Source organism: Amblyomma maculatum, chromosome 1, assembly GCF_055883805.1.
Source record: "Amblyomma maculatum isolate TAMU_Amacu chromosome 1, ASM5588380v1, whole genome shotgun sequence".
Classification (NCBI taxonomy): Eukaryota; Metazoa; Arthropoda; class Arachnida; order Ixodida; family Ixodidae; genus Amblyomma; species Amblyomma maculatum.
Genome location: NC_139344.1, coordinates 335,546,199 through 335,568,129, shown reverse-complemented (window position 1 = coordinate 335,568,129; position 21,931 = coordinate 335,546,199). Strand labels below are relative to the sequence as shown.

General features: G+C 51.2%; 1 protein-coding gene across 6 annotated transcripts in view; it reads right to left on the bottom strand.

Annotated features, from left to right (window-relative positions):
* osa (trithorax group protein osa) overlaps window positions 1–21,931 on the bottom strand; it is a 199,449-nt gene that overhangs the window by 18,149 nt on the left and 159,369 nt on the right. For all 6 annotated transcript variants that reach the window (XM_084587821.1, XM_084587837.1, XM_084587829.1 and 3 more), the window contains 10 exons: window positions 17,180–17,360; window positions 13,261–13,359; window positions 12,158–12,253; window positions 10,758–11,186; window positions 9,314–9,651; window positions 5,686–5,724; window positions 5,157–5,345; window positions 4,863–5,073; window positions 4,279–4,753; window positions 3,493–3,913 (listed from right to left, as the gene is read on the bottom strand). In XM_084587821.1, coding sequence (XP_084443947.1) covers window positions 3,493–3,913; window positions 4,279–4,753; window positions 4,863–5,073; window positions 5,157–5,345; window positions 5,686–5,724; window positions 9,314–9,651; window positions 10,758–11,186; window positions 12,158–12,253; window positions 13,261–13,359; window positions 17,180–17,360 — 2,478 coding nt within the window. The remainder of the gene's footprint in view (window positions 1–3,492; window positions 3,914–4,278; window positions 4,754–4,862; window positions 5,074–5,156; window positions 5,346–5,685; window positions 5,725–9,313; window positions 9,652–10,757; window positions 11,187–12,157; window positions 12,254–13,260; window positions 13,360–17,179; window positions 17,361–21,931) is intronic.

Sequence of the window (21,931 nt, the reverse complement as noted above, 5' to 3'; positions counted from 1 at the left end):
GAAAGCGCTGTACCAATGGTTCTTGGACGTTCGCGCGCGAAATCTGCCGGTCTCTGGCCCCATGCTACAACAGAAGGCAAAAGATTTTGCCTTCGTCCTGGACGTCGAGGGGTTTACAGCGGGCAGTGGTTGGCTCAAACGATTTAAACACCGCTACTCCATCACCCCCAAGGTGGTTGCAGGTGAAAGCCAAGCAGTGGACGCTGAGAGTGCTGAAAAGTGGGTGCAAGACGTGTGGCGTGCTGACACGGAGAGATACGAACCGTGCAATATTTTTAACACCGACGAGACTGCCTTGTTTTGGCAACTGCTGCCGAGCAGAACCTTGGCGCTAAAGAATAAGAAGTGCCATGGCGGCAAATTGAATAAGGCCCGAGTCACCGTTCTTCTCACGACAAACATGGACGGTTCATCAAAACTGCAGCCGCTTGTCATAGGCAAGTTCAAGTCTCCTATGTGCCTGCGAGGATGCACTTCACTCCCAGTCACATACAACTCAAATTCTAAGGCCTGGATGACCAGAACGTTGTTCGAAGCGTGGCTGCGTGGCTGGGACGAGGAACTTGCAACGAGCGGGCGAAAGATTTGCCTCCTCCTCGATAACTGTTCTGCGCACCACTGCGGCGTCACGCTCAAGAACATCGAGCTTTGTTTCCTGCCACCGAACGCAACAGCGGTTTTGCAGCCCCTCGATCAGGTGATCATCCGCGCTTTCAAGCTGGGCTACAGGAAACGCGTCGTTGAGCGGCTGTTGGTGAAATTGCGGGTTAACGACGAGCTCAAGATTAATTTGCTGGCTGCAATAGAAATGATTAACCGTGCCTGGCAAGACGTGACGCAATCCACAATCCGCAACTGCTTCCACCATGCTGGACTATGTCGAGAGGATGCAGAAGCTGCTAGTGAAGCGCGCACTGTGCAAGATGACAGCGATGTTGCCACGCTGTGGGAAGAACTCGCTGATGTTCCGGACGCTGTGCCCGAAGAAGTTGCCCTGGAGGATTTTCTCACTGTTGACGACAACGTAGCCGTGACAGCGAGCCCGTTGGACTCGGAAATTGTTGCCGACATGCTGGCATCTGGTGCGAACGAGGAGCCGCCGCCGGAGGACGATCGCCCTCGCCCGACGTTGCACGAAGCCCTCGCTGCTACCGATCTGCTGCGCCGATACTGCTCCGGAATACAGGGAAGCGGACTGGAGTTTGTGGAAATGATGTCGCGTGTGGAAAGTGCGATTCTCGCTGATGGAGTTAAATGCAGTGTTCAGGCGAAGATCACTGCGTACTGCAAATAAGTGAGCATTTATCTGCAATAAATTTCTTTTGTAGATTCATGGTGAGCGGCACGGTTTTTTTTTAGTTAGTGCGTTTTCGCTGCGCTGTCTGGACATCGTGTATAACGAATTTGGTACTGAAGTTCGTTATAAACGGGTTTGGTTATAGCGAAATACTTTATACAGTCGAAACCCGCGATAGCGAAATCTCGAAAATACGAAATTCTCGCCGCAACGAAATATTTCCGAGATCCCGGCAAATGCCCATAGGGGCCAATGTATTTCGTATCTCTCGGTAACGAAACATTTTTGTACCGCAATCCCACGATAACGAAATTTGCTGCAGCGTCGGTCCGCATACTGTCTCCCATATTATGAATAACAGCGTCAAAAAAGCACTCAAATTGAGCAAACTGCAATAGCGCGCTTGCGTGGCTACAGCGAGAGCATTGGCGCCTGGCAACCTTGCAGCCGGAACAACTTTAAAAACTTTAGCCACCTTGAGCCGGTGCTAGCCACCATACCGGCGCAGCGCGTGTCCTCTGTGATCGGTTCCGCGTGGTTGTTTATCTCGGAGGCTATGTTCAGGGAAGGCAGCCTCGCAGCGACACCATCAGGGGGCGACACTAGATCATCAGCGCTGCACTTTTAGGCCTGCGAGCGGTGCACATGTGTTCGTTGTGTGTGGTGGCGGTGTGTATGAGCAGCAGTCCGCACGTTTGCGTTTGAGATGTCTCCGCCAGCCAAAAAACGAAGATTTTTGTCTCTGCAAGAGAAGGCTGCCATCATTGCTCAAGCAGAAAAAGGCAGGAAAAAAATGGATATCGCCGACGAGTACGGGATTGCGTGCAGCTCACTGTCGACAATTTTGAAAAGCAAGGCAGCCATTCTCGGTGCGCTTGAGAATGGTGCTCGAGCACAGCATAAAACAGTGACGGCTGCGGTGCTCCCGGACGTTGACAAGGCGGTTTTTGCCTGGTTCTGTGAACAGCGCGCAAACAAAGTGCCTCTGTCTGGCAAACTGCTGCAACAGAAGGCTCTGGACTTTGCCTGCATGCTCGGGCATGACTAATTCAGAGCAAGCGCTGGCTGGCTGGGCCGCTTTAAAGCCCGTTACGATATTGTGGCCAAGGTGATTTCGGGCGAAGCAGCAGGAGTGGACCCGGTGGCAACATCGTCGTCGGTGGCAAACTAAGCTGACTGACTTTTGGCAATGAATTTTCTTTTTGCGGGCTGTTTTCTATCTTTTCTTTCTCATTTTCGCGGCAACGAAATTCTCGCGAAAGCGAATTTTTTTGCTGTCCCCGGCGATTTCGTTATTGCGGGTTTCGACTGTATAGCAAACAAATTGCGTTGAATTACGCAGTTCGTTATAACCGGGTTTGACTGTAGTACTGCACGTACCGTGGTGTGCGGTACTGGAAGGCTGTGTAGATATGCTGTCGGACACAACTATAGACACTGCCTATGTTATTTGGTGCTCTTCAAAACATGCGCATAGTTTATGCTGTTGATATGGGCTAGCTCATGCGCTTTCATTGGGAGCCAACGCGTCCCTACCATTCACAGGTGCCGCCAGGCTCGTGGTCCGAGAAAAATGCTCAGCCATTTTTGCCCGCGGACCTGGCACGGACCTCATAAACCAGAAGTGGGACATCAGGTGACGCTTAGTCAGCAGACCAAAAAATGTTTGCGGTCTGTCGTGTGGATACACCTTGAATGACGAGATGAATGACATGATGACATCACGACAAGTGACTCGACTTGCTGGGAGCGTGCCATACTGTGCCAAAAAACAACAGAGCTGACAAGCACCATGCAACAGTGAATGGCCCTATGCAACATGCTCTAACTGAAATATGTCGCAATGATGGGCCCAATCTGAGTCTGACTAGACTGGAAGCTTCAATTGCAAGCGAGTTCGAAGTGAAATACAACTGTGCAAGAAAAGGGACAACAGGATACTAACAATTGCAGACGATTCAAATTCCAGGGTAATGAACCTCTATAACACCGCACACTTCAAAATACAGTTATATGACCAGATATGGGGAGAGGCCTGTCCCGCAGAGGAAGGCGTTACGCAAGATGATGATGGCGATTTCCGAGTACAAGTAGACTCTGAACATACATCAACCACCCAACATTCAGACAAGCATGAGCTCCAGTGAGAGGTTCGTCCCTTCCATAGTTTTCAGTGCCAGCAGCAGCCTCCTCACCTGGTAGGGCTGGTCCGGTGGACCCCTGGTCGCAGCATAGGGCTCGGGGGTGGTGGTCCCCTGTGGAGGGGCACCCTGTGGGGCTGTGGAGTAGGGCGGTGCCTGGCCAGGAGTGGGAGGGCCGGGCGGGTAGGGCCTGCTCTGGTAGCTGCCTGCTGCCGCCTGCGATGGAGGCGGGGCCCCTGTGGACGCCGGGGATGAACCGTACGGGTAGAGCGGCTCTGCGGCACTGGGAGGCCCCGTGCCCATCTGGGATGACGGGGGTGGCTGGGGCCGCGGGGGTGCTGCTGCGGTCGCACCTGGCTGGGACGACGGTGGAGCACCCCCGGATGCCCCCTGCTGCTGCTGCTGCTGCTGTTGCTGCGACTGTTGTTGCTGCTGCTGCTGCTGTTGTTGTTGCTGCTGTTGCTGCTGTTCATATCTGGTGGGGAGAGACAAGGTCATAGACCTGAGTTGCTTCAAGACCCCAAATAACACCTGGAACAGCTTGACTGCTTCATGGCCAAATGGGTACTCAGTGGTTAACAAAAAAGGAAAATAAACATGACAGGGTTCCCACCTGTGGTGCCACATGCTGATCTTCCTCCGCGGACATGCACTTTGCTACTCGCTAATCCCTTACTTTGGGGCTTGTACCATTAAAAAAACCAATAAGAGAATAACAAGTGCCATCGACCACAAGATCGCTTAAAATTACACTCTCTAAAAGCTGTTTTCTCTGAAGAGGCCATGGGCAGCCTCACCCAAATATGACATTATACAATAGAAGACAATGTGAATGCAAACCTTTCCCGGTCGTAGTGGCTGCCCTGGTACTGAGGCGGATATGGTGGCGCCCCCGACTGCGGCCGCATTGGGTATCCACTGCTGCCGTAAGGGTCCCTGCCATTGTAGCCCCCCTCATGGGGGTAGCCTTCAGGAGCAGAGGGCCCGTACTGCTCACCGCCGGGCCCCGCATAGCCACACGAACCCCCACTCAGGCTTGCCTGACTTGCTGCCGCATAAGGGGGCGCTTGGGGGTAACCGTGCGGAGGATAGCCCTCCCCGGGGTAAGGCCCTTCCTCCGAAGGAGGATAGCCATCCGGCTCACAACCTCCACCCACATGATTGGAGGGTGGGTAGCCAGGTGGGCACGGGTACTCAGAAGCACCCATCATGCTGGGGGGTCCACCAGGGGGGTAGGGTGCCCCAGGGTGGTAGCCTCCACTGCTCGGGTAGCTCTCCATTGACTGGGCAGGGGGTCCGTAATCTTGACTTCCACCTATGAAACAATGCACAGCCACGCGTGTTAACAAAAGCACGAACCAAAATTGCACTACACGAGACTGAACCTCAGTGGCCCCCCAAAGGGATGGGGGGGAGAGACTCACCCGAAGGCGACATGGTTCCCTTGGCCTTCTTGCGGGAGGCCGACTCCAGCTGGCTAATGATGGGCTGAGGGTCGATGCCCCCTCGGTCAAACTTGCACTCAAACGGCAGCAGATGCTTGATGTACTGCTTACGCAGGGTGTATGCAGCACTAGAGGAGGCCCCGATGCCCAGCACACCAGCCACATCCTTCCAATGCTTTGCCTTCGTTACCTGCATATGAGGATGAGAGGGCGGGTTTCACCACACGATCACAACAGGAGGGGGCAAGAAAGGTGGGCCAGCCAGCCACTCACTTCCACGAAGCCACCTCGATCCTTGACGATGAGGTAGAGGCGAAACAAGTCCAGGGGCTGTTTGCTGATGGTTGGGCACTGGGTGATAGGAGTACCACGCTCGTCATTGTACACGATCAGCTTGTCCAGGAAGGCCCTCCGCTCGGGGTCTTCTGACATGTCGTAGAGCTTCAGCAGGCCATCTGGCCTCTGGGCACAAGAGATGACAGCAGTCAGTCACAACTGTTTAGCAAGGTCGACCAAAATAGAATGACTAACGAGTGTGCACTGTTGGTTACATTCTAACGAGATACAGTACCTACTGCACATATTGCAAAGTTTTATGCAGCAGGAATGTGCGCGAATTAGCTTCCTAATAAATGCCCTGGCAGCTTAGTTGAAGCTTCACAGAAAGCACAAACCTGTAAAAAAAAAAACTTGCTCCTATTCCATGCAGAACCAAAAACATTAGTCTGCTACTACTGAAAACCATCAATCACACAAGCAAGCATGATGGCCTAGCGGCACACAAGTACAGTGTTATACATACCTTTATCATATGGTGCTCATATACTTGGCTATTCACAACCTGCAAAACAAGAGAAGCATCAATCAGCAAATTTACTCTTTTTTTTTTTTCAAGGCAGGCAAAACTGATAAACTTGGCATCTAACAGCTTCGTGCATCCTCCTCCAGGAAGTGTTATATTCAGAGGGCTAGCACAATGGAAGTTACGACAACACAGATCACAGAAGGGCAATAACCACACAAACATTGCATAAAGGTTAACTGTAGCCAGACGATGCAAAAATGATGCTGATCATGAAAGATACCGTATTTACTCGCATATAATCCACACCAAAAATTGAAAAAGTGTGTTTAAAAAGTGAGGGTGCGAGTAATACGCGAATAATCTGGAGAAGAGGGGTTCGCGCAAGCCACCGCCCGTTACAAAGGGCTAATATCCCTGTCACACGGCCGACTCGGAACTACCTTGAACTTCCTTGGTCTAAAGGAGCGCAAGGGAGTCGCAGGGAGTTTCGCCTTAAAGGAGTTGTCCCCGTGTCACACGGCTTGCAACGAGCTTCTCAGAGCAGCCAACAGGGGGCCATTAGGCGCTGTTTATTTTGCACAAAGATATAAAAAATAATGTCCAAAACAAACTGAAATATTTTATATACTACTATTTTTCTCGCAAAATGCAATTAGCTTTAGTCATATCAATATAAAAGAACACACATTTGCTGAAAACAACGACCATGCTCTAAACATAGCCATTTTTTCCGCTCTGCTGGACACCATGCGCGGCGTTGTGCAATATGTGGTGCAGTCGCGACAATTAAACGCAACTAACCGAGTTAGAATACAATTTTATGCAATAGAAACTAATATATTTAGGAGTAAAAATTACATTATTGAAGAAATATGTTATTTAATGACTCGGAAGCAAAGCACATTGGAAACGAGAGTACTCCCTTCGCCCATCAATGGAGATCGTCGATCTCCTTTGCTTCAAAACTCCATTTAACTTCCTTCCATAATGGACTGCCGTGTGACACGGCACGTATCTCCCTCGAGGTAATGGCTACCTTGGTTGAAGGGAGTTGAAAGGAGTTCAGCCGTGTCCGTGTGACAGAGGTATAAGCCACTATCATCCACCCATCCATCCAGCCAACAAGAGGCGAACGCAGGTCATAGCCAGATCCACATCCATAGTCTGTTTAGTCTATAGCACCACGCCAGCCACGCTTTTCGCACGCTTTGCATATGCTTTGTTCAGACGTTGATGGGCAGAGAACAAGGTGCCGTTTCTTGTACGCCCAGTTTGCACAGTTGGCCAGCCTTGTTTAGGCATCATGAGTGTGTCTCGGTCATTCACGGTGAAGGAGAAACTCAGGATCGTCGCCGCTGCTGAACAAATCGGCAACAGAGCTGCTGCGAGAAAGAACGATGTCGACGAATCTTGCATTCGCGACTGGCGGAAGAAAAAACGACTCTCGCGAAGCTGTGAACAAGGATAGGCGAGCGTTTCGCGGCCCTAAGACTGGCGCGTACCCTCACCTCGAGACGCAGCTTGCCAAATTCATTGAAGAGCAGAGGAGTCGTGGCCACGCTGTGTCTACAGAGATGGTGCAGATGCAAGCCCTGAAGCTGGCCCGGGAAATGAATATTCCAAGCGAGTTTCATGCAAGCCGCGGATGGCTGCAGCGCTTTATGGCCAGGCATGGATTTTCGATGCGGCGACGAACTACCATGTGCCAGCGGCTTCCCGACGCTTACGAGGAGAAGCTGCTCAACTTTCTATGTTACGTCATTGGACTGAGAAAAGAGCGCAACTATTTGCTATCTCAGCTGAGAAATGCTGACCAAACGCCAGTATATTTCGAGATGCCCATGGACACGACCCTGGAAAAAAAGGGCGCAAAATCCGTTAGTGTGTTGACTGGCGGCAACACCAAGCTGCGCTGCACAGTGATGTTGTGTGCTTTGGCCGACGGTACCAAACTTCGCCCGTATGTAATATTCAAGCGCAACACTACCGAGTGCACCAGTTCCCCCAGGAATTGTTTTGCGAGTGGAAGATAACACGTGGATGAACAGTGATCTCGTCGTTGACTGAATTCAAGCAATCTGGGAAAAAAGACCAGGTGCCTTGTTGGCACGCCGTTCGATGCTGGTGCTGGATTCCTTCCGAGGCCACTGCACTGACGCGGTGAAAGCTCGCCTCGCTGACAACAGCACAGACCTTGTCGTAATACCTGGCGGCATGACTTCCATGCTCCAAACCACTCAACGTGTGCATCAATAAGCCTTTTAAGGCTCACGTGAAGCGGCTATATGCCCAGTGGATGGCCGACGACCTTTACGCCCTTATGCCGACGGGACACGTGCGAAGGCCAGATATTGCACTGCTGTGCCAGTGGATCGTAGATGCATGGGGGATGATCTCGGCCGACATGGTACGCAAGAGTTTCAAGAAGTGTGCCATAAGCAACAGCCTAGATGGTTCCGAAGATGATTACGTCTTTGAAAGCGGCAATGAAGCCTCGGACGGCAGCAGTGAGAGCGGCGACGATTGACAATTGAACGACAGCACTGACACCGTTGCGGCAGTCGTTTTCAAATATACTTGTTTTGAAAACTAAAATGGTGACTGTTTGCTCAGTTGTAACTTCAGGTAAGTGTGTGGGTTATACGCGAGGATATTTTTTTTTACTTCATGGAATTCAAAGTTAGGGGTGCGGGTTATATGCAGGGGCGGGTTATACGCGAGTAAATACGGTACGTCACCATGTGTCAAGTGCTAAGTTTTGCATACTGGATAAAAACAGTGTAGCAAAACTTTCTCAGGCTGTGAAGCATGCATATGTAACGCTTGGCCATACGAGCAACGCAAGTGTGGCAGGAAAAACTTTTCTACAGCTGGCAACACTGTCCCGGCCTGATGAGAAAAGCTGTCCCCTGATTGTATACAGCTGCTGCTTTTCTACCAAAAGATTTTGAGCACTTCAGCACATCTTTCAATAAATTTGTTAGTAACTGACATGCTGTGCATGGATGGAAGACTTCTGTCATTGGCATAAGTGCAGGAGATGTTGGGTTGCTGCATCTACCTAGACATTCTCTCAGCGTTCACAGTGTGCGAAAAAGGCAACAGTCAGGTTTGTGTGCAACCAACCGGGAATGAGAGAAAAAAATTATTGTAATCATGGCCTGAACTGCGGATGGCTGCAAGCTTGCACCCTATATTGCATTTAAACGAAAGCCAAAAGGCGAGAAACTGTGTTAGATGTTGTCCGCTACCACTCAACCGGCTCAGTGAAGAAGTAGTAAAGTGTGCGAGTAAAGACCAAAAAATGTTTTGCGGAGACTTTCAAGGCATGCCAAAGGTTTGAACCATAGTCTGCATTCACAACACATATCACTGTAGCCAGTTGACCACTATCTGACACCACCTTGCACGTTGTGCACGTTGGTGTACAATCCGAATTCTGGTTCTGCTTCAGCCACTGTGCTTCATCCCGCACATTTCTTCGAAGTGAACAATTTCACATCGAGGCCTGGCCATTTCCAGCTATCAGTAGGCAAGTGATGCATGCCAGGCATCCTTGCATCAGCAGCAAACAAAGCCCCAGCCGGACACAATCCAGCCCAGCATCCAAGGTGGCCAAACTCACAGGGCTCGCTGGTGTCCGTGGCCAGCTGGGGCTGGAGACGCTCTCGAACTCGTCATGGAAGGAGGACATGGAGGCACCACCAGGAGAGGGTAGGGTGTTGGGTGTGGGCGGGTGCGACATGGGAGGCTGCTTGCTTCCACCGCCCCCCTTGTCGCCCGGACCCAGGTGCTCTTCAGGAAGCGACGAAGAAGCGGACGCATTGGACGCTTGACTGCCCTCATCCAACACTGCAGGCGGAGGTGGCAGCGGGGGCCGGCCAGCCCCATCTTGGCCCGGACCCACCACGGGTGGGCTGCTCCCGACGCCCCCCTGCTGCGACAGCAGCGACGATGGACCACCTACAAAACAGCAGCAATGATAAAGCGAAAGGAACTCTGGGGCACTGATAAACTGATTCGTTTGGTATGGTTATTATGCTCCGGTCAGTGCTAACTAACAAGACGATGACGGCTTATCAGATTTTCTCTTAACGTTATTACTAACTGCATCAGCTGTAAAAAGCAATTATCACAGACAATATTGGGAAGCTAGCCGTCACACATACTGCCCGTGATCTTTAGATATAATTGACACCACATTCTAAAATAACCGTGGATTACAGATTTTGCATAAACAGAATAAACACAAGCAGAATTTAAAAAAAGAAAAAAATCGAAAACTTCGAGCTTATAATTCTAGTGAGCTAGCTTGTAAGGTAATTTTTTTTTTTTTCTTTCACCCGAATAAAATAATGTCACATCAAGATGCAGCTGGGTATGCATGGTACCACGGGCTAACCAAAATGCTCCCGTCACATCAAGGAATTCGTGAAACTGAAGCTCAATACAATGAGATACATTTTCTGCAACACACTGAGATTTGTATCAAGTATCCACAGTACTGGAAACAGTGACATTAAAAACAAACTGAGGTTGGTCTGTACTTTTTGTGCTCTTAATAAAAAAAAAAAACCACTCTCTAAAAACAAAAAAAAAACAAAAAAACACAGCTTTATAAGCAACAACCAAACAAAAAGGCCAAGCGCAAGTGCTGCCGTCACCTGCCTACTTTGCAAGTAGGCAGCGTACATTGACACAAGTCGGCTATGCTACAACGGCATTCGTTTCCAAATGGTGGTGACCAGCTCTCCTCGTGGTGGACGTCACGAGTTTGACAACCGTCAACATACCGAGAAAGGGACAAAGAACAATTTCTGCCAAGAACAATAATTCAGGGAAGCTGCCCTCAGTACCCCTGCATTATCCACACAAAATTGTGCATGGCAAAGCAGAACTTTCGGCTATGATTCCACAAGTCAAGAGCCAGACAAGTCACTGGATAATCAACAGGGCTCGCCAGCCAATTCAAAGTTCTCCAAACCAGCTGCAAATGTATTTCTGCACTACCCCCAAGGTCCCACAAACATGTTCTTCCATTTAATTTGTGCATGAAGCCAGCCACTCACTCATGGGCGTCGGCGGGCACTGCGAGTAGCAGGCACCCGGAGGCATAGGTCCACCCCCGGGTGGGGGAGGAGGACCCTCCGATGGGGAAGGAGAGGTTCCCTCTCCTCCTCCAGGAGGTGTCATAGGGCTGCTGTAGCCATACATCTTCTGCTGCAGGTGCTGCCGCAGGTACATGGGACGTGTGGGTCCCCCGGGCGCCTGAGGGGGCACCGCCGCCATGGACGAGGCTGCGCCTGCTGCCTTGGGGTACTGAGGCCCCGGTGGAGGAGGCATTAGACTGTTGGCGCCCCCATAGCCACCATACGCAGAGTTGCCATACGGGTAACCACCCTGGGCACCCATGCGCCCTGCTGGGTATCCGCCGGGACCTTGCGGAGGACCGTAGCCCGGCATGGCACCCAGGCCGCCCTGTTGTCGAGGGTAGTTGCCTGGAACAAAGGGGGAGAGATAACAATTGGCAGCTCGACTCCTTCAGATGCTTTCACATCCACCATAAGGTCCCACAACCTTTTCACAGACTGCCGAGCCGGAGTGTACACCTAACCAAATATTTTATAAAATATGATCGTGAAGTGTAGTGTGTAAAATGCTTCTTTCTGTGATGCCGCTTGCCTGTTTGTGTGGCAATTCATAAAGCTGCAACACTTGCAAGCAGCCAGTGTTACTTTCAGGGCAGCATAAAGTGAGCTCAGGCATGGCGGTACACTCGCATGTGCAGATCAAATGACGATGAAGACATTCCTTCTGGCACTCATTAACACTGACACAAACGAATATTTTCGCTTTACCCCAAGTGCACTGCCCTGTACAGCCCACAGTCGACAACTTTTCGGCATTTTTAAACTGTTCACCTTAATGATGTGTCGTCGGAGAGTGACGCACAAGATGTGTTGGCCCCGTCTCCTGCACTGGATTTGATGGACGCATTTGACGTCATTTGCAATTTCATTGGCGGTCATAATGTCGCAGTGCAACTGCTGGCCGAGTGAGAGCACCACACCACGGCGTTAATATCCAGAGTGCGAGCACCGCACCACAGCATTGATATTCAGAGTGTGAGCCCCACACCATGCCGTTGATATCCAAAAGATGGAGGCAAACGACGATGGCAGATTTCCTTTTTAAATAGATGATGTTTGTTAAGCATGCAGTCAAATACGAAACTGTTTCTGTGAAGGTTTTGCCTCAACAAAATTTTTCGCGCGCCCAATTACTTTTGTAGTAGCGAGGTTCGACTATATACCGCTGGTTTAGCAATAACACTCAGCATTTGCAAAAGAAATAAAGCATGCAGCAATAAGCTGCAGTGTACATTACAACCATACAGTGTCACAAGAAACTTCACTGTTGAGTCTAGTTCCACAGGTGGTGCTAGCAATTGGTGCTGCACGCCTCTTACTCTGGGGATAATGGGGACCTGGGTAGGATGTAGGCATGATTCCTTGATGCATCTTGGCCGCATACATTGATGACGCCTGCATCTGCTGGTTGTACCCTGGAAAAAACATGAAGGAAGCTTAGTTCATCATACAGGCATCAAAGACAAGTTTTCAAGAGCTATGCAAAGCTGAATTATGGGAGAACAAAAGTGCAAAACAGTCAGTTATACACTGTTGCGCAGTGGTAGTTCATTGGCTGCAGAATTATATTTTCAGGACACAAACAATCTCGGCCATGATAGCTAAATTTGAATTCAAGAAAAATGGTTTCGTTTAGACTTTAACACCCCACAGAAACAACTGCTTGAACAACGTCATTGTGTGTGTGTGTGTGGGAGGGGGGGACTCAATACAATAACCAATCATTTAGGCTTCCTTAATGTGCACTGACGTCGCAGAGTTTGGACGCCTTGCGCTTTGCCTCCACCGAAAGGCAGCTGTTGGCAAAGCAAAATGACTGCAACTTTCAAGCTAATAAATAGCCCCAAGAGGTCGACTGACACTAAATCAGAAGCCCTCTACAACTCCATGCCTCATGAACCAGTGTTTACTTTCTGTGCGGCTGCAACCAGTGGTGATAATTATCAGCAATTCGTTAGAATGTAGTGGAAGCTACAGCTAGCACCAAACAATCAAGGACCAGTCCTTGAAATAACTTGCACGTTGCAAAGGCTCTCTAAGTTGGCAGATGCCTTTACCAGTGCATGACGGCTTTCCCAAATGCCAAATTGACTTAAGGTGCAAAACCATTTAGCAGCTTGGCCTAGAGTCAGTGGCGAGAGCTGCAGCCGCCACTCCAAAGCGTAAAGCTATGATATCGCAAGTGTAATTCCTCTCATTTATTCTTCATTACAGGCTTTCTACATAAAGCCCAACAAACTTTACAGAACAGATGATATGTGTTCCAGGTATTCACACAAGCTCTGACTGGTCAAGGAGGCCTGGCAGGCCGCAACCGTTCCTCGGTCTCCCGGACTTCAGAGAACCATCTAATTTGGAAGACCCAACAAAAAGTTTGTCTCTCTTTTCAAGTATTTGCAAGACCAAGAAATGCTGCACGTACCTTGCTGAGGCAGCTGTGGTTGGGAAAGATGATTTGGCGCACTGCTCTCAGATTGACTTGATGAGGGTCGAGGAGGCACGGGAATGTTTGACTGTGAACCTGCATGCACAACAAGCACATTAGGCATACAGTGGCTAAACTAAGGGCACCTCAACACACTAGATGAATTCCACAGGCAGGTTCAAATATTCTGCGACACATAAAATAGTGATTTCTGAAGGGTGTCCTGAATCTTTCAGAGTTCCCTCAAGGCACCTTGTCACTTCATGCTTCCAGCAGGCAATTTCATTAAGAGGTGCACAGTCTTCTCGGTACAGATATCAGTATAGCTGGGTGACAGCCTGCACTGAAAAACAGAGCTCAGCAAGCTGCATGGTCTATTATCATTTGCATGAAGCAGCAGGCTTCAGCGTGATGTCACGTGCACCTCATCTGCCACGGGAATGCCACATGCACCTTCCACAATGAAACAAGCAGTGCTCGAGTCCCTGAGGCATGTAACACCCCGAATCTGGTGCAGCCGCAAGCTGTTTTGACACAGCTGCTGCAAATGAACTGTGACCTGAATATTACGAAAGTAATGTATAGCATCAGCTATAAATATGGCAGTGCTCCTGGCAAAACTGCTCATGCATGGTGAAAGCATTTCAACATTTCAGTTATGGGGTACCGAGCAATTATAACAAAGATTGCACTTGTTGGAAAGATAGCTGCTTTGCTTTGTTTGCTGCAGTGATGTTTTGATTCCTCAAGGCAGAGGCTGCATCCATTACAGCACTTTGAGAAGCTCTGCTAATGCACACACTAGAGCTGCTACAGCAGCCTAATGGCCATTACTAATGTGTCCCAAAAAAGTATATGTCAAGATTGGCTTCCTCGTCGTGCACATGCTGCTGCCCAGCCCCAATCAAAAGTACAGACACAAGACCCCTGGATCAGGGCTTAACAAACAGGAGGTTCGCCGAAGCCCGTGGAAACGGCCGCACCACATATGAACGGTTGCGCCAAGCGACCTAATGTCACTATTCCAGTGATGGAAGTGGCTCCAAACAAATATATCTTGTTAGCATGGCAAGTTTGGGAAAACGCGGCCGGTGGGGAAGGGAGGGGGGGGGGGGGGGGGGGGAAGCGCGCATACGAACGAGACGAACAAGGAAGGCCCCAATAGCTGCCAGCCCTCCCGAGCCGCCAAGCAGCACTCGCCTGACGCCATGGACGGCTGGGCCTGGCGCGGGTTCTTTCCCCTGGTGCGAACCGCGGCCTTGCCGGCACGCCGGGTGGACGGCGTCCGACCGGGACGAAGCGACGGCGGGCGCTTCCGTAAGGTAGGCGGCATGGCGTGGTACGGCACGAATCACACGCGTTCGCTGAATCTGTGTGAGGCCAGGAGTGAAGAGCCTACGGGCACGCGCCCGTGGCGCAGAGACGACGGCGAGTAGACACGAGCGAGATCCATGTCAGCGAGGGTCAGTCACGCGCCGAACGGAGCGCCACTACTCAGCGAGCTGGCAACATTTGTGCAGAGAAAGGGACGGCGCACACTCGCTTCCCACGTGTCGCGACACCGAGGGCTACCGATAAACCGCAGGGTTAGAGCACCTGGTCGGCGACGCACGCCTCGAGGTAAGCTCGAGAAGATTGGTCAAGAAGAACCCCGCGGTTCCCGGCAATAACGCACCATTTGAGGTGCTTCGCAGTGCCGCAACCAATACAGTCTCGTCACTGCGCCTCAACCCTAACGCTCGCAAATGCGCACGACCGAAAAGAAAACAAAAATTCCGGGACACTAAAGTATCCTTGAAAGTTGAAACGGTAGTGTTACCGTACAGGCATTACGCGCTGTCGCTAAACGATGGTCGTAATTAGTTGTGCTATTTAGCAGTGTGACGTAGTGGAAGTAGCGAACAGTGACAATAGTGCTTATTAGTGGCCCTGTAATATAATTATGTAACGCTGTAATATAATTCAGGTAGTAATGCAGTTCGGGTCCCGCTCGACCATTTTTTTTTTTTTTCGCAAGTGCTTTTCTCGGCAGGCACTATGCCACAGTGGCTGAATAACGTCACGACTGGCGACGTTATCACTATTTTGACCAACTATGAAATCTCGTTGCTAGCTGCGGTTTTCGGCGAATGTAGTCTGTGGATGCTAGCATCAAAAGAAAAAAAAAAAAACTAAATTTGCTAGAGGGACATAACTGCCTCCAAGCTCGCCTCCAGTAGCTGACGAGTTGTATCCTCCAGAGCCACAGCGTCCGGACGCACCAACCAAGTTTACAAGCAGAACCACATGGCTGGATGTGTGCACTGTTTCGGAGACGGCCTACGCCTGGCCCTCAGAACCGTAGCGCGGAAGCTCAACTGTGACCAGATGACGTGCCGTGGCCACACCCCCCGCGCGGCGACAAGTGTGGCCAAAACCAAAACTACTAATCGCGTCGGCACCGCCGGGCATCTTTCCACATTTGTCCATGCGCGGTCCGAGTAACGCCTCGGGGCGCGTGGCGCCGGTTGGCGCAGCTCATGCACGGCGGTCTCGGGCCTCTCCGAAACCGCATCTCTGCCGTACTCCCACGAGCCCCCTGCGCGATGTGCCCGCCACCCCGGTCGTCGAGGCCCTGTTCCCACGGCCAGAGCGCGACGCCGCTTCTTCGCATCCGGATGGCCGATAAGGGAGTGAGGGGGGTAAGAAGACGTCTCGCTCCTTCTCCTCCAAGAGGAGGCCGGCGTAACACGGCAGCAGCGGTAGCTCCTCCTGCCCTTCGGCGAACAGCAGCTGCGCCCGGAGGAGCAGCAGCGGGGCGGAAAAAGAGGCTCCGCGAGAGAAAAGGCGACAGCCGCCGCACCAAGAGGAGGATGAGAGAGCGCAGACGAACCCGGCCAGGCCGAAAGATGCCCCCGTCCCACCTGCTGAATCAATTACGGCTGTGCAATGACTTCCTTTATTCTGCTCTATTCTTCTCCAAGCTTGCTGCACCTGATGCACCGCGGACCGGCGAGATGAACTGCCAGAGGAGGAGGAGAGAACACCTGCTGAGTGCAGACACCACAGTGACCTTCTGTGTGACGCTGTTACGACGTGGTTCAGGGCGCGAGCGTTCTCCGCAAAACAGGCGATGGACCGCTTCTCACGACAACTAAAGGGGAAGGGGGTCGAATATCGAAGTATCCTACAAGCAACGAGCACCCTCGGCTCGAAAAGGCGCCCCTTTCGTCTTCCCCAGTACTGGTGTACGCCGACGTGAAGGCTGGGAGCGCTCCGAGCGCCAGGTCGTTCGATCTTCGAAAGGATGCATTGTCACGCTGTGCTACAATATATACTATCTTGAGGCATTCCAGCCCAGTTCAAGTCCTACCGCCTTTGTCAGCGGTGCATTCGCCTTGTTTATTCGTCCTCCGCGTCTATGCGTTCACTCGCACCTGCCACGGCCCAAGAAACCGCACATTGATAAATACTAAAAGACGTCCTCCAAATCTGCCCGAAAAAAAGTGACGTACAGAAATCACAGAGATTATACCAGCAACGGCTCGTTAGAGATTTTCGTTTCGTACATCCTTGCCAAAGGTAGTCATAAACTGTTCACGAAAATGCGGCCAATGTGAACTGGTCATCACGCATGCCATGGATTTCTGTGACCGATTCAACTCAACACAAAAATACCTTTTTTTTTTTCTTTTTTCGGGTGTGCAGAACGGCCCGAGAGCTTTTTGTAGCACGCTGTGCTTCTAAAGTAATCGGGAATCAAGCCCAAGAAGGCCGCCACAACCACAGGCTGCGCCACTGCTTTCGTCATCAGTGATCTCCAATTTCTTCGGAAATCTATAGGCCAGTCGCGTTTTCCGCTGCTGTGCGTAGTTGCCGAGTTCCAGATATCCCGTGAGCTTCTTTCAATGCCGGAACAGACAGAGGTAGAACTCACCGATGGCGGGTGACATGGAGCGCGACGACGAGCCTCCACCGCCGGCGGCGGCCGGAGCGCCGGGCGAGGGCGCCGGGCGCAGCGGAGACTGCTGCGGTGCCGGCGGCGTGCCCGCGGCACCCCGCACCGCGCCGGCGGGGCTGCGGGCCGGCTGCTCCTCCTCCGGCGGACCGCTCAGCTCCTGCGCAAACGAAAAACAAGAAGGTTAGAGCAATTATTCGGTGATGGTGCATAGGGCTCGTTCGTCTGAAAACCCGTCGCGCGCGTAACGCAACATCGTGTAAAAAAGAACGTGTCGGAAAAATTCCTGTGGCGGCGGCTGGCGGCGGCCACGGGAACTCCACCCAGACCTGATACGTCACCAAGACAGATGGTGCCTTCGCAGTGCAAACTGCGCGCCTATGTCGACTGCTCAACGCGGAAGCACACCAGAGGGTCACAGGCCGCTATAGCGTCATACCCATAAAATGAAACTTAATGTCCTAATTTTTTCTAACCTCGCCAAGTAACACCACCAGTCATTAGCAGAGTCATCGTACATTTGGGAAGACCACTTCGTCGCACCCCAGAACATCGACGATAGTCAGACGTCCGACCACAGCAACTCAAAAAGAGCGCGCGTCAAAGGAAGTGGTGGCTGTTCATTTCAGCCGTCAGCCGAGAGTATTGCTGAACCCGCACAGTTCACTATAATTCGAACGTGCCAGAAAAATAATGTCCCTACAGCTGTTGTCAACCCACCACGCGTAACAAACCGACAGCGGGAGTTCCAACGGTAGCGCGGATGCAATGACTCGAAACGCGCGCACGGGCCGGCACGAATGCTTAGACACGAGTAGGTTGTCGTCAGCACCGCAGCGCGACTGTCAATTCACGTGTCTTCAAACATGAACTCGTAGCCTTTTTCTTTTTTTTTTTTCTTCTTGCAGCTGCTGGATCTCCCCCGTCCAGTCGATCGCATTCATTCAGCGAGCACACCATTGTCTTCATTTCCTTCTCGCTACGCGAGCCAGGCACGCACACCATTTCACGCCTGGACGCGCTTCTCCCATCGCTCAAACACCTGTCCGGAGGCCAGCGAACCGTTCCGATCTAAACAGACGGCGTCGTCGACTCGCACACAGTAGAGGAAAGGGAGAAAAACAAAAACCAGAAAAGGGCGTAAACACCGACGCACGGTTGCGACGGCGGGGAAAGCCCCTCCATAACGCCGCATTCACAATCAGGAAACGACTTCCCAATTACGTCATCGGCTGTCGTGCTGGATTCTTCAAAAGCACTCGCACGCTCCAGCCTTCGGTCGCCGTGCGGAACAGACACAGTCGTGGTCGTCGCCTCGGCGGAGATAACAGCTGGGCGCGCGTTTCCCCGCCAGCAAAACCGCACAAAAGCGGGGCAACAAAAATCCCCGTCGAGAGGGCGGGGAAAAATGCAAAAAAAAAAAAAAGCGAGATAACAAAAACCAAGAAAAAGAAAAAAAAACCGAGGGAGGGATCTCCCCCCTCCAAACGGTCACGACACTTCTCCCCAGCAAGGCGCGGAGACAAGCAGCGGAAGGATTCAACCAAAGCAATAAAAAATAGGAACGCCAGAGCAGCGTCGGCCCACCAGCAACACCGCCGAGAAGTGGGTCTTCCGCGACGGTGAGATGGGGGAAAGGAAGGCCGGAGCGCGCGCGGCGCGTGCGAGTTTTCCTATTACCGGCGCTGGCTGGACTCACTTTCTCGAGCGCCTGCGCTTTGCGGAGCCGCCGAGACCACGACGGCGAAACCCATTTTTGCAGCCCAGATAGAAAACCCCCGAAGTAAAACGCAGCCCTACAAAAATACAAGAAACGCGAGAGGCATACGACTCCGGGCCCTCGAAGCGGAGAGCGTTACCGACACCCTGCTTTGTGGTATTCGGTAACCACTTGCTTCTTTGTATATTCGCGAGTCGTATCTTCGCCGCGCTAGTAAATGAACTGTCCGCCGGCTATTTTCAGACGCCTCTTTTTTTGCGCCGTGCGGCCGATAGGCGAGCTTTCCTTGTGTTCGCTTTGCACCGTGCTCCTCCTGCCTCGTGTAGCACACGTGCGTCTTTCCGGCCCTCTTTCGACCACGCTTCCACTTGCTGCTTCCGTATGCTTTTTTTTTTCTTTCTTTTTTTTTTTTCGAAGAAGACACTCATCGCTTACGACCGCCGGCCTTCACAGCACCGCCCAAACGACCTTGCCGCCGGTGTGAAATATAAGTCCAATGAAGAAGAGACGCCCGGACCACGGGGAGAGGGGGTGAAGCCGATAGCTAAAGGAAAGTGCCGGGGCGCTCCCGCAGACAGATCGCAACGCGAGATTCTGCGCACACGCTAACGAAGACGCCTTCTTCGTAAACAGCGCTAATGGCCCGCCCTCCCCTTTCCGCCGCTCCCACTACAAGGCGGCAATTTGCATCGGCGCCCGTGGCCGCTATCTCCGTGGGCGCTCGTTGCGAGCTCCGCTAAGCGCTGTGTTTGCCGCCGCGAACATTTTATTCAGAACCACCTGGCGACTACACCGGACACACTGGTGCTGCGGGCTTGGTCCGAGGCGACTTCTTAGAACGCACTCCGAACCAAGTTCTACTGTAGCGGCAAGCCAGTTCGCACGCACACATTTGGTACCTGGGCCTCGGAAGGTGCAGACACCGCGCGGCTGGTGTCTCAGGCGCCACACAACTCGTAACACAGCTGCGCTGCGGACTCATCAAAAAAGGCTCGCTGCCTGCGTCGCCATATTTCTCGCTACACCGTTCCCAAGCGACAAGCAGGCTTCCGAGTGGTCCCGCCAACCGTCTGAAGTGCAAATGAGCACGTACACTAACTATTCCGTGTAAGCGATGCAAAATGTACACAAAAGTGGTTCGCACTTGGCTAATAATAATAATAATAATAATAATAATAATAATAATAATAATAATAATTATTATTATTATTATTATTATTATTATTATTATTATTATTATTATTATTATTGTGCAAGTTTCGGTGACAACTTTACAAAGAGCGGGCCGTCGATGCCAACGTCAGGCTTTGTTGGAATTGGCCCAAAAATGAAAACATTCCAGATTTAAATTTGATATTCCGATATATACAGATGCAGCCTTAAGGAAAATAGTCAAGATGCTATTTAACGCTGCAGGAGATTCACTGAGGAGGAGTACAAGACAAATAATGAAAGAGCAATGGACGAAAAGTGCAATGAAAGTGTACTAGTGAATATGAAAGGTTACATTTCGCCAGTCTGATTAGCAGTTATTTTGCTAGAAAGTAATAATAGCAACAATTATAATATGGGTTCTAAAAGGAACAAAGCTTGGTAGGGCAGAACAAACTCAGGTCGCCAAGTATACAGCGGAGGCGAAGGTAAACACTCCTCCCACCCCGCTTACAGACTGTTGTTCCTCCTCCTCCTCAACCCAACGCCGCCAAGCTAATCGAGACCGCTCGCCGGTCCGGCATATTTTCCGCAACCAGCGGCTCGGCTCCTCTCCGTGGCCAACGTGACCTGACCAACGGCCAGACGGGCTCCGAAGCGACACACACGTCTCATCGGAGAACTGGCGCAAAGGCAGGTGAGGGAACAAAAGGAGAGCCCAGCTATCCACGCGCCGGGACACGTGACAGCGCAAACCCCTTTCGACCCCGGTACACTCTTGCGCAACCAATCCCGAGGGTGTAAAACAAAACCAGCGAGGAACACCTCCCATTTAGGGTCGCCCCCTCCACCGCCAGCGCGGTTATCACGTGGGCTAAGTTAGCCTGGCACATACGACGCACTCCACTGGCATTTGGACGAGACGAACGCCGGCGACCAAGGCGGCCGCAATGGACGGGCGCCTGTCCCACATTGCTGGCAATCGACATAGGCCCGAGTATGGATTCTTCACATTCTCGGCGAAGGAGCCCTGCGCCTCCATTACTGGTCCGATTCGTGTTGTGCCGCTGACAGACCTCACAGGCAAGCGTTGCGAGTACACAAAGGAAAGCATGTTTTTAATGCGAGAGCATTACTTCGCTATGTTCACAGATTTCTGTCCGCAGGCCGCGTGCGCAGCATTTGTGAGTAATTGAGAAGTGGTAGAGGTTAATGAGTGGTGTCAATCGATAAAGGGTGTGAGGTAATTAATGTTAATGCCGAAAAATTGTTTAGGACAATAAGTTAATTAGGCAATTAATTACAGGCAAACAATGTAAAAGTCCGCAGCAGTTGTAATTGGGAAGTGGTAGAGGTTGATGAGCGGTGTCAATCGATAGAGGGTGACGTAATGTTGTGTCCGAAAATATGATTAGGCCAGCAAGTTAATTAGAGGCAAAACACGCAAAATCGTGTCCGCAGCAGTTGTGAGTAATTGAGAAGTGGTAGAGGTTAATGAGTGGTGTCAATCAAGAGGGTGACGTAATGTGTCCCAAAAATAATTAGGCCAATAAGTTAATTAGGTAATTAATTAGAGGCAGAAAACGCAAAAAGGCGAAAATGGTCTCATTAGCCAATGACTTGGCGCCACATTTGAATGTATCAAGTACCACAATAGTTAATTAAATATGTCAATTAAGGTAACGTCAAGGATATGACGTCACGCAACATGAAGTCGAGCCAAAAAAGGGGCATGGGAAGGGATTGGCCCACAATTTGAAAGTACCGATGGCTAAAAAGGGTAAACAAGTGGTGAATTAATGTGGCATCAAGGATGTGGCGTCACGCAACCGGAAGTGGAGCCGAAAAAGGGCTCAGGA